The sequence below is a fragment of the Podarcis raffonei genome, chromosome 4, assembly GCF_027172205.1.
Source record: "Podarcis raffonei isolate rPodRaf1 chromosome 4, rPodRaf1.pri, whole genome shotgun sequence".
In the NCBI taxonomy this organism is placed as follows: Eukaryota; Metazoa; Chordata; class Lepidosauria; order Squamata; family Lacertidae; genus Podarcis; species Podarcis raffonei.
Genome location: NC_070605.1, coordinates 75,806,005 through 75,819,133, shown reverse-complemented (window position 1 = coordinate 75,819,133; position 13,129 = coordinate 75,806,005). Strand labels below are relative to the sequence as shown.

Genomic DNA, 13,129 nt, shown 5'->3' with positions numbered 1-13,129 from the left:
TCTCGGGATCCCTCCAGACTGTCACAATTTTGTGAAGGGATTCAAGCACATACCGGAAATTTAGGTTTGTGTAAAGTGTATTAAAGTGCTCTAAAGTGCAAAGTAAATCCACTTTAAAAAAGAAACAGACTTTTTGCCATTTGGAAAGTGATGGGAAGGACAAGATGTGTGGGACAAACTAATGATTAATAGGAAGACATGTTAGCACCCCACAAGCAAAGCAAGATGAATGCTCATTTATAACCAACCCAGAATGAATGACCTCAATAAGCCCAAACATAGGCTAACCACCACATATGTTTTGTGCAAGCAAATCTAGATGAATGCAAAGAACAGACTGTCTGGAGGAGCCGTCAATGTTTGGTCTTCCCCAAACAGACTGTCCTTGGCAGTTTCTGAAGTTCCTAAGTACTAGCAATGATATAGTTTTCAACACAGAGGACTTCTGAAAAGGGCCCCCACTCAAAAGCCTTGCTCACCACATGCATTAAGAACTGCATAAATTATATTCAGCAAAATGCTTTAGAATCACATTAGTCAAGAAAATCAGGGCCGCAAATCAGCTAGCGTTTCTAGGGCATCAATACGACTTCTAGAGTCTCCAAATAAAATCAGGCAATGAATTTTCCTACTACAAAGCCAGCTTAAAGCGAAACAAAAAAGATCACCAATTAGTGAACAAGGAAACTGGTTCAAGTGTTCTGGCATTCATCTTGAAATTCCTATAAACTCCCACACAAACTTGTTCCTCACATTCTCACAAATATGACCTACCTTCTGCTACTACTGAAGCTTCTCCTTTTTCCACAGTGGCAGATTCTGATACCAGATCTGAAGTGGTTCCTTTTTCAGCCTTCTTTGAAGCCTCCTTCTGCTTTGCCTGTTCTTTATTGGCTTCCAGATCTTCTTTCTCCTTCTGTTTCCTCAATTTGGCCTTTTCCTCTTCACGCTTTTTTTTCTCACGCTCTTTCTTCTCCGCCTTCTTCTGAGCCACTGTTTTTATTTTGAATGAAGAGTCCACCTCTTCATCACCACTTTCAGCCTCAGTGGCTGGTTTTGCCTTCTGGCTTTTCTTCTGCCCTTTTTTCGATTCCGAGCCTTCGTCCAATTCATCACCGCTCTCGCCAGATGACGCAGCTTGTGTACGCTCTTTGCTTTTCCTGATAATGATAACTTCATCGTCTTCGGAAAGCTCCTGTTTCCTATTTGATTTTTGAGGTTTTCCTTTCTTTTTCTTAAGCAATGCATCAAAGTCATCATTGTCATCATCACTGCCAGAGGGAGCTTCCTTTGGGGGCCTGGGGGCCTTCTTTGACTTTTTATCCTTATCCTCCATTTCTTCACTGTCATCATCATCTAAGTTGGAAGTTTTGTTCTTTCCTTTCTTTTTTTTATCTTGTTTTGAATAGCTAAATTCTTCACTGTCATTCTCTGTCTAGCAAATAAATAAATCATTTTAAAGTTAAGACATTACCAATGGAAAACAGAAGAATATTACAGTACTTGAGCATAATACATTTGCAGCAACCAGATTCTCTGGATGCAGATTAATCTACAAAAAACACTCATGACAAAAATCACCAGATTTTAGGGAACAAAAATATATGTGTGTCAAGTGCCTTTTGGAAAGCCAGTTACATAACCTTGTGATTTATTTATTTTTAAATAGATAGATGACTCCTCAATGCAGCCCTTATAGAATCTGCTCTTTAGTGGAATGTTTGTATGAAGTTAATGTATTTTTTTGAAAGGAGACCTGCACAATGACAGGCAGTTTTCCAAATGCAATGGTTCTTCTCTGGACAGTACCAAATGCTTCTTTCTCTTCACCCTCAAAAAAAAATTCACAATTTGCTTTGGCTGGGGCTTTCAGCTGTAGTGCAACACTTTGAATGCATCCCCCCCCCAAGACATTTACCTTTATTGCAGCTGGTTCTCTTTCAGCTTTCCCTCCTTGCATCTCCAGAGACAGCTCTTCCAACTCCTTCGAAATATCATCTTCGCTACAATAAGAACAATTATACATGTTTCAAGTATTGCTTACTTACACATAATCTAGGTTCAATAACTGGATGAGTCCTGTAACTACAGTACTGCTGCCTTGCTTTCTGGATTTCCACACCTTTCTGTCTATTATATTCTAGTAGAGGCTCATGTGTATTTGAGCAGCGTGTTATTTCTCTTGCATACTTCTTACTACTTACTCCAAGGTGTTTCACATAAAGCAAACGGCAGGAGATGCGGGGGCCAACTTGCCAGCAGGCTATTGATGGGTAAGGCAGTTTTGTCCCCCTGGTGCCAAGCAGACAAATCCATGCTGTGGCTCAATTGTGTGATACATACATTTATCAGTAGCCTGATACCATACATGTGTTTCCCTCAGTAGAGGCAGGGTATCAACACTGAAAGTGTCAATAATCAGCATGGTGATGGGAGGGGGAGAACAGTATTTCTTCCCACCTACTCACTCAAACTACTACTAACAATATTACAGCATGGGCTTGGCTCCTGGAGGGAACTTTTCTGAAATCTATACCTGCAAAACATATTTGTCTACATTAGTGGTTCCCAATTGGGGAACCGCTTAACCCACCCAAGGGGTTCTCGGCACATACCTGTCAACTGTCTAAGACGTCCTGTTTGGGGGGGGCGTGCTCTCAAGTGAGAACATGGTGTCCCAAAATGCACAAGGTTGCAGCCAGACACGCATCTCACGCAAGATTGCAGCATCCCAAAACACACATTTTTGTGCACTGTGTGACTCGCACGGGACTGCAGCCTGAAGACGTGCATCCCAGTTTTGCGCTGGCACACGTTGGAAGGTATGGTGGCACTATTCACATAACAAAAACTACCGCAGAGTTTTCAAAAGTAGGGAGTCCATGACTTGGCTTTTGAAAAACAGGGGTCTGCAGTACTTAGCCAATTGGGGACCACTGGTCTAAACAGTTCTTCATTCAGATAAGGATAAGCATACAGTAAGCCGCCTCCTTTTGTACTCCCTGCAATCTTTGTTGGAGTAGAGCTACCAGACACAGATTTTGCAAACTTACTCAAAATCTGGTTTCTTCTTTTCCTTTTTCTTCTTGGCCTTAGACTTCTGAGGCTCTTGTTCTTTGGCAGCACCTGCACCCTCTATTTCGGCTGCAAGTGCATCAAGGTCAATGTCATCCTTGGCACTAGAATTAAAAAACAACAACTTTTACTAAAAAGCGAAACAAATTAATACTTAACATTAAGTATTTTAATATCAGAAACTTGCATTGTAAAAAAGATATTCAACTAGATTTAGGTAGTAATTTGTACTGTTTGATGAGATTACAGCAGAGTGAGTAACTACTATCGAACAGCTATTAATACAGCATAAGCAACTTGCAGGAAAAGGGGGGTTTAAGCAAAATACAATTTAGCTGAAACTACCACACTCTGAAATGAAACTATTTGTTCAGTAAGAATTTCAACACCTTCACAACATAATACCGACCACATCTAAATAAGTTTACGTTAATAGAAGATTAGCACCACACTGCATCATGAGAATTATTTCAAGCAAAGCAAGGAAATAGATACAACACCTTCCTCTATCCAGCCGGAATGTGAAGAGTTGCTAGCTCTCGTACTTATAAGGATACGATGCTGTTGCAAGCTATTGAGTCAGAAAATTGGGAATGCCCTTTCAGAGGAATTTAGCCTGAAAAAGTGTCTTCCACCAGCACAGCAGGCAGGGAACAGAACAAGTCAGAAAGCCTCAGCTTTAGGCAAACTAGACATTAAATCATTGTTTTTACAAACAGAAGGGTGTACAGCACACTAGAGCATACATCTAGTGGTAGTGGTAGTAGACGTTCACAAGTTTATTGTCCTAGCCACCATGACAAACTTGTAGCAATAAAATAATGCATAACATATACAGTATCCATAATATAAACCAGCATCCATGATGCAAGAGGGAGAAATTGCCAGAAACAACAACTCAAATCCAGCTTGATTTCAGATTAAGCCTCAATCACCACAGCAATATATAGTGATTTTATCTAACTCCTTTTTCCCTTTTTTGTGGCCAGTGCATAGAGGGCCACTCTGTGTGTTACAAAGCTATTATTGTCACTCAAAAGAAACTGAACCATTTCTGCTGGGTTGTTATCTGCTTGCTTGCATAAACAAAGGCTTCAGAAAGCGATATCCTGGGTCTCTATTTAAGGGGCAGGCTAACAGATAATGAGTGATGTCTTCCATCAGACGTTGACCACTAATACACAGTCTGTCTGTATGCAGGACCTTGTAGCGACCATCCAAGACTGCAGTGAGCATCACTTGGAAATGCACCTCAATAAAGGCACATGTACCAGCAATGTGTAAGGATTTATTTAACCTAGCTGAATGGCAAACAGTCTTCTGTAATGAGATAAAGGCCCTTATTTCCTTCCAGAAATCAAATAAAGCTCCAGGAGAAGATATGCTTCCACATGAGCCCTATAGTTATCAAATAAGGCCTGAGTCCTGTGACAATTTGCTGGAAGACATCAAGGTATGGAGATTTTCTCATAAAAAGTTGGTGCAAGCTCGTCAGATGATTACTATATAGTGTCTTTTGAATATCGCTGTTCAGTCTGTGAAATCATTTCAGTCTTTTTACACCCTGCATTTCTCCACAAACTCTTGCAGATGCGGTTGTTTGTATGCATTTGATAAATAAATAAATAAATTTCTTTATTATACCTCGTCCATCTGGCTGGGAATAGGGTCACTGATACTGGGAAGTGGTCACTTTCTGTTCATTCTAACACTTCAGAAGTGAATAATGAAGGAGATACTATAATGTGGTTGATAGCACTTCCATCATGTTTGTTCAAATAAGTATATTGACCCTTATCTGCCTACAGGACTCCCATGAAGAATATAAAAATTTTGTTGGGTTAACAATTCCAACAATTTCAGACCCTGTGTGTTATATTTCTTGTCCATGGAACAATGTGAGGTTAGGAAAATATCTTCCAAGGTAAAAAGAGACCCTCTGCAGTTGTTCCAAGTTGGGCATACCTCTATTTTTACTGTTCTATCTTTTATAAGAGTCAGGGAAAGTGGAAAGAATCGTATTTTTGGGTAAATTCCTGTTCTGATGCAACATCATGTAATAACTAACACTTCGTGTTGGTTTATTATACAACAATCAATGGCAGAGTTACACTTTAACTCAATTGTGTTCGGCAAATAAAATACCTGTTTAAATTGGATGCCTGGTATGTGTTGTTTTTAAAAGAAAAATCCAAACAGAATTCTACAAACATAGTATTACATTCCCAACATGGGAATAGACAGGGATCAAACCCACGACCTAGGCGCTGTCTTAACCAACTGAACTAGGACATTTCGAAGAAGGCCTATGCAAAGGACAAGTTTTGTCTCCCCCACCCCCTTTTCTAAGGTCCAGTATGGAAGAAAAAAAAGGAAAACATTGTACTTGGTGCTGGAGTACATTCAAAAGCTGCACAATAAAACTCAAAGCTCCAAGAATCCCTCAAGCTGACTGTGGAGAGGGTAAGCACAAAGGCCTTAGTAACTTGTTGCAACACAATCTCCAACTCACTGCCTACTCAGAGTCCTCCATTTTCTATATCATGTAAAAGAAAATAGTCCATGACTGGAAGTAATAATAATAATTTATTATTTATACCCCGCCCATCTGGCTGAGTTTCCCCAGCCACTCTGGGCGGCTCCCAATCAGTGTTAAAAACAGTACAGCGTTACATATTAAAAACTTCCCTGAACAGGGCTGCCTTAAGATGTCTTCTGAATGTCAGGTAATTATTTATCTCTTTGACATCTGATGGGAGGGCGTTCCACAGGGCGGGCGCCACTACCAAGAAGGCCCTCTGTCTGGTTCCCTGTAGCCTCACTTCTCGCAATGAGGGAACCGCCAGAAGGCCCTCGGCGCTGGATCTCAGTGTCCGGGCTGAACGATGGGGGTGGAGACGCTCCTTCAGGTATACAGGACCGAGGCCGTTTAGGGCTTTAAAGGTCAGCACCAACACTTTGAATTGTGCTCGGAAACGTACTGGGAGCCAATGCAGATCTCTCAGAACCGGTGTTATGTGGTCCCGGCGGCCACTCCCAGTCACCAGTCTAGCTGCCGCATTCTGGATTAATTGCAGTTTCCGGGTCACCTTCAAAGGTAGCCCCACGTAGAGCGCATGTACATGTAAGAAGATTGCTAACAGATAAAAGAATGAAAAGCCTTTCAATTTGTGTGTATCTTCAGTTTCTAAGAATCTACACAGACCTGACTGTTGCTCTTGATGGATGCCAGAAAACTGGCTATGTGAACCAAATATAATCTGTAGATTAGGACTTAAATTATGTTAATAATTTAAAGGAGGGTATGTACTGTTTACATGACAGTACCATATACTGGTTCAGGCTTTCTGGTTTTGTCTGCAGTTACTACACCATTGATTTATTTGAAACGTGTGTATCGCCTATATCTATATCTATATAACTATATAAAACACAAAGCAGCTCAGGGCTCAACAAAGCAACAAGAACAAAATTAAAAATAGTACAACAGCAAACACAAAATAAGGTGAAATCAAAACCAGTTATTGTTGTGTCAAAGGCTCTACTATCATGACCTGTCTCCTTAAACTTAAGAGAAACCAGGCAAGTCTCTCTAGGAAGCAAATTCCTAGAGGAAGTGAAGGTTAGACTCCACTGAGTCAAAGAAGGCTCTGTCTCTTGTAGTCACCCATCAGACCAATGCAGTTGTTGCAATAGCAAAGTATTATGCAGCATATACCGAACTATTGTTGCCACAACATTCTGGCGCATTCATATACTTAGCACGGCAGTAGACTTATCAGGAAGTCAGTAGAGAAGAATTAGGCAACCTTTTTTCTCTCATGGGCTAGATTCCTTGGAAGATAATCTGCTGAGAGCTGCATATTGACAATGGGCAAAGCCAGAGCAGATGATGGGCACAGTCAGGAGAAAAAGAGTTACAGGTTAACTAATCTAGAAGAAAAACTACAATGCTTTAAATGGAGCACCTTGGCTGCACTAGAAACTGACTGGCAGACAGTTAAATCAGTTGGGTTTGTTTTTCCAGGAATGGCCACACTGGCATCTCCTTCGGAGCGGCAAGGCCTACTCCATATCAAAATGAGACATTCAACACCTGCACAACTTCTACTGTGTCAGTTGTTTCTTCCCAGCATCGTTAATGTGACCCAATCTTTATCCACATATTGCAAAAACTGAAAACTGTCTAAGCAAATGCAACAGAGATTGTGAGAACAACCAGAATACTATTTGCCACTAAACCAACATGTTTTGTCGTGTTTTCAATATTCTGTTGGGAGCCACCCAGAGTGGGGGTATAAAAAATAAGTAATAATTATTATTCTCTCCAAACAGTGGCCAACACATTATTATTTATTATTATTCTTTGTATACTGCCTTTCATCCAAAGATCACAGGGCGGTTCACAACATAAAAATACAAAATTAAAACACATTATACATAATAAAACAAAAACAAACCAATATCCTGCCAAAAATATTTAAAAGGCCATAAAATGTTAATTAACCAAAGGCCTGGTTATAGAGAATCACTTTTGCCTGGCACCTAATGATAGGTAATGAAGGTGCCAAGTGAGCCCCCTTGGAGAGAGCATTCCACAAACCGTGAGCCTCTGCAGAAAAGGCCCATTCTCATGTTTCACCCTCTAGACCCACTGCAGAGGAAGCACATGAAGAAAGGCCTCAGATGATGACTGCAGGGTCTGTATTGGTTCATATGGGGAAAGGGAGTCCTCAGGGTGGATAAAAATCAATCTTTGTTTTTAAATTATTATTTTTTACAGAAATTTGATTTTTTTTTATTTAGATCAGATTTTTTAAATTTAAATTGGATTTTTTTAAAAATAAAATGCTTTTGGAGGAAAAATCTTTCTAAAAATAGTTTTCTATTTAAGTTGCATTATAGTCCAAAGGCTATTCATCAGTAAATAAGCATTTGTTTTTAATTATGTAGCACGAGGCTTTATATGCAATGTTTAATTTTTTTAGTAAGTGAATTCCATTAATGTCATGCTCTTCCAGAGGTTTCTGTAAGATAATTTGGGGCAGTTTTTCTAACAAGAAGATATTATCACAGATGCTTGTTTTTGCAGTTCTCAAAAGTGTGAATTTGTGTCTGCAGGTAACATGCCTTTTCTTCACAAGAATTTTTTTATAAAATAAACATACAGAGTTGATGAAAAAACCTTAATTCCATTGTTCCTTTGCTAATTTATATACACAGAATCAACCCATTGCCTCTTAAATGCTAAATTTCAAGAGGTTCAATGAATAGATTGTTTGGAGTTGAATAGATCTGCACAAGTAGCTAAGTGTGAAGAAGTGAAAATGGAAGTGCAACCTTGTGAGCAGAATATTCCACAAGTCTTGGGATCTTTGTGTAATAATTGTGCATGTCAGCTGCATGTCTGTGCAACTCAGACTTGAGGCAAGTGCTGAAGGCATTTCAGGGCTGGCAAACTCTTCCCAATCCCACTGCATTCCAACAACTGTACTAACACTTAACTGTACAGAATAGGCATCTGAATATAGAAGAAGAAGAGGAGGAGGAGTTTGGATTTGATATCCCGCTTTATCACGACCAGAAGGAGTCTCAAAGCGGTTAACATTCTCCTTTCCCTTCCTCCCCCACAACAAACACTCTGTGAGGTGAGTGGGGCTGAGAGACTTCAGAGAAGTGTGACTAGCCCAAGGTCACCCAGCAGCTGCATGTGGAGGAGCAGAGACATGAACCCGGTTCACCAGATTACGAGTCCACCGCTCTTAACCACTACACAACCCAAAGAGGTAGGGGTGGAAATAGTAACTGGAATGTGTAAGTCCTTTGCAAGACCTTGAAGTGCTTGCTGGTCAACTAATAAGAGTTCACTGGTTCCAGGACCTTCTTCCCAGTTGTAAATATTAAGAATATACCAGCAAGAATGAGTCTTTCTGTAAAAAAAAAGATTTAAATCAAGTCTTACTGACAAGTCTTAAATTGTGATTTAAATTGATTTGATTTAAATCAAATCCACCCTGGCATTCCTTTAGTTTTTGCGGTCCTGAACCATTTAAGGCTTTATAGGTCAAAAACAGCACTTTGAATTGGGCCCGGAAATGAACTGGCAGCCAGTGCAGTTGGGTCAAGATCCGTGTAATATGCTCAAACCATCTTGCCCTTGTTGGCAGCCTGGCCACCAATTCTGATGCAGCTGGAGTTTCCAAACCATCTTCACAAGCAGCCCTATGTATCACACATTGCAGTAATCTAACCTAGAGGTTACCAGAGCATAAATGACAGAAGTTAGGTTATCCTTGTCCAGATAGGGGCAGATGGGACACCAGCTGAAGCTGATGGAAGACACTCTGAACTACTGAAGCCACCTGAGCCTCAAGTGACAGCAATGGATCCAGATGTACCCACAAAAACGCTATAAAAATTATATTTTTAAAAATAATTAGCAAGTTTATCTACTTTTTATACTAATGGCTTCTGATGATCTGATATGCATTGCAATATAGAAGGATGTTTCGATGTGAATTCTTAACGATAGTGTAGCATAAACAAAGATGTTCAGATCAAATGTGTTTTCTTATCTCTGATCCTCTTTTCTTTTATTTATATTTATCATGGAGAGAGTATCAGAGCATATGGCCTTAAATGAAGAAAATTAGCTGAGTGCTCCACTACACCCCTCTTTTGTCTTCCATACCCTTTTGGATCTTACAGGCTACAGCTCAAGACATAAAACCGTAGTGGATAAAAACAGAATGACTAATGGAGAAGGGAAGGGACCTCAAAGAAAGTATTGCCTGATAAAATTCCTTTCAGAAGCACTGGTGATTCCCTCCCACCCCGTGCTCTCCCCGGTTCTTCCGCCTATGGAAAGTCCACAAGCAGCCCCTGAGCTCACTAGCAGTCTTCCACTCATGCTCCCCAGCTGATAGTATTCAGATTGTACTACCTCCAATACTGGAGGCAATGTAGCCATCATTCTGTATTCTCCATCAATTTGGTATATTTGTGGCTGCTGTTTACATAAAAACTAAGTATTTGCACTTTATTTCAAAAACATACTAAACGGCAAAGTTTCATATGCTAAATTATACATATAATTGTTTCATGTTCTTCAAGCACTGAGCAAAGGCTTAGGTACAACGAACAAGTAAAAACTGCACACATTTCGTTTTCTTCCTAATGTCATTTCCATCCAATTTCCTTTTATACTTCAGAATCTATGGTGTGATTAATTAATTAATTAATTGTATACACTGCTCAGGATGAAGCATCAAATTGGCTGAGCAGAAACCAGTGACCCATAAGTTATTTTTAAAAGCTGTTCCATTAGTCTGTTTTTGCACATTAAGCACTTCACATCTTCCTACCTTCAAATTTTAGCTGCCCCGCCCATTCTCTCAACTTCTCCCATCACACTCCCATACACACCATGCAAACCTGTCCCAAATTTTTTTCTTTCACAATGCAGTATATTGACTCTGGGCATTTGCCTTGGCCACCTGTCTGAAAAACCTAGCAGGTTCAAAACTAAAGCCACAAATTTGTAACCAAGGGAATAAAAGCTTTATCTGACCAACAGGCTTGCTCATTTAGGGTACTTTAAACTTGCAAGAAGATCCTGTCCCCTAACACTGGCGTATCGCAAAGCTCCTCCATTCAGGAATGGCGCTTTTGGACAAGAGCCTTCCTCAGCAAAACGATTAACACCTGGGTTACTGCAAAAAAACAACCGTCGAGGTTCCTCTGCAGTTGGCCACGATTACCTCCGACACCAACACAACGCGGACACACCAGAAGAAATTGCGGGAGCTGCGAGCCCAACACGCTCACTGCACCAGATTTTCCGGATGGCTGTGCAGCTGAGTCAAACCTCCATTTGCAAACCTTGGGCCTCTCCGCCGGCTTTGCAGCAGAGGTGGGTCGAGTAGCGTTTAATTAAGCAACTTGCCCGAGAAAATTGAATTTTTACGGCGGGGGAAAAACAGGAGACGGGAGCGCACATCGAAATAACTGCGGGAAATAGCGACTGCCCATAAACCTCGAGTTAGCGACTGACAGCGCAGGAAGGGGCTGGAGTCCCCAAAGGGCGCCCGCCGGAGAGGAGGTTCCCCCGCCCGAGAGCGCTGGGCGACACCGGCCCTCTCAAGCCACCACGGCCCTCCAGGGAAGGGGAAAGGGGCGAGTGGCCCAGCCAAGCCTCGGCGGTGGAAGAACCACAAGCTCCCCTGAACCCCGTCGAGGAATGAGGGGAAACGTCCCCTCAGGGAAGCCTGACTCCCTCAGCGGCCGGGAATAAGAGCGAGGAACCCCACGACCTCCCCATGGCCCTCCTCCCTCGGCCACGAACCCCGTCGGGTTACCTCTCCTCGCTCTTGCTTTTCTGCTTCTTGCCCATGGCTGCGCTCGCAACTGCCTCTCAGGCGCCTTTTCCTTGCGCAGGGCCCAGCCAGCCACATCCACACGCGCCCGGGCACATATGGTGAGAGGGAGGCCAATACGACACCACGGAGCAGGCAGCCGCTGACGCGCGCAGGCGCCGTTCGTCCTCCGTCCCAGCGCGCCGCGGAAGCGTAGAAGAACGTGCGCCCGGCAGTGAGGGAGGGCTCTCCGGTTGCAGGCGCCTCCTCTGGTCGGAGGGGGAACTGCAGCAGGAAGAGTGGCTTTTATTTAAGTGAAATAAATACAGTGATACCTCGGGTTAAGTACTTAATTCGTTCCGGAGGTCCGTTCTTAACCTGAAACTGTTCGTTCTTAACCCGAGGTACTATTTCTGGGTTAGCGGAGCCAGTAACCTGAAGCGAATGTAACCTGAAGCGTATGTAACCCGAGGTACCACTGTAATACGCATCTCAGTGCGTGGACACAGCTAAGCCGCTTTGGTCATAGAGTTGTAGAGATAGAAGGAACCGGGAGCGTTATCTGGTCCCATCCCCTGCCATGAAGGAACCTTTTGCCCGACGTGGGGCTCGAACCCACGATTTAGTCTCGTCCTCTACTGAGCCCCGGGGTGCGTGGGTGAGAGACACCTTGGAACTCTGCAGACGCTGCCTGAAGTCCCAGAAAGAAAGCGAGAGGCGAGCTCCACGTAAAGAATACGAATTTTGAACAGCAGGCAATGTGAAATTGTGGAACTAATAGGAACAGGCTCGAATACATGGGTGGGAGTCAGACCATGGTTTCTTCCATCTGGGACCCTCTGATCCTTAAAACCAGCTGAGAACTGTGTCTTTCCGTGCCGAAGAAGCAGGAATTGAAATCCGAATTTATTTTTTCCGCAGACGTATAGAAAGAGGAAAGCCGCTTCCATGTGAATATAGCAAAGCTTAGCCCTCAGATGCAGAGTTCATGAAGTGATGAGAGGAGGAAAGATGCGTGTAAAACGGATAGGGGTGACATTCAGCTCCTATCACTGGACACGTTTGAAATAGTATTTTAAAACGAATTAAGCTCCGCCGCCTTTGTGCCTTTCTATATTGCTTGCATGGTCTTATTTTTAATTCATTTCTCATGCTGCAGCTAACTTTAAAATAAAAAAACCCGGACAGGAAACAGCAGACACTCACAGAAATCGCTATATATTTACAGTATTATATAATGCTATCATGTATGCTTGTTGTTTTTTTTAATGACTGCCCGAGGCTATATTAACTCGGAAGCAAGTGCCTCTGAGCTGAGTGAAACTAGGGTTTGTAACCAGATAAACAGGGCTGCAGCTTATAACTTTTGACAGGTTTAAACAATGGACCAATAAAGCGACCGCAGCATAGCGTGCCTAGGCATCAGCAGCCCCTTCCAACTCAGTTAAGGCTTATTTTATTTACTAGATTTCTTGAATAGACCTGCGCAGGGATTGCACTGGTAACAACCCACTCGCTACCGCGTTTACTCAGAAATAAGACCCACGGATGATTCACCGGCTTTATTGCCTGGTAAGCAACCATTCCGCTCTGCACTTAGGAGAGACACGCCTTTCCAGAGCCCAGCCGGAAGCGCAAGGCATTCTGGGCCTTGTAGTTTGTGGCGATCACGGCACTGCTGCGACTATACCGGTAGCAGT

The 13,129-nt window shown here is 42.3% G+C and overlaps 1 protein-coding gene across 1 annotated transcript in view; it reads right to left on the bottom strand.

Moving 5' to 3' along the window:
* Nucleotides 1–11,625, bottom strand: part of EIF5B (eukaryotic translation initiation factor 5B) — a 30,148-nt gene extending 18,523 nt beyond the window's left edge. Inside the window, exons 1-4 of the mRNA XM_053384180.1 lie at nucleotides 11,433–11,625; nucleotides 3,054–3,179; nucleotides 1,919–2,003; nucleotides 775–1,435 (exon numbers count right to left, since the gene is read on the bottom strand). Of these exons, the coding sequence (XP_053240155.1) occupies nucleotides 775–1,435; nucleotides 1,919–2,003; nucleotides 3,054–3,179; nucleotides 11,433–11,467 (907 nt within the window). The 5' untranslated portion in view covers nucleotides 11,468–11,625. The remainder of the gene's footprint in view (nucleotides 1–774; nucleotides 1,436–1,918; nucleotides 2,004–3,053; nucleotides 3,180–11,432) is intronic.
* Nucleotides 11,626–13,129: the final 1,504 nt, after the last annotated feature.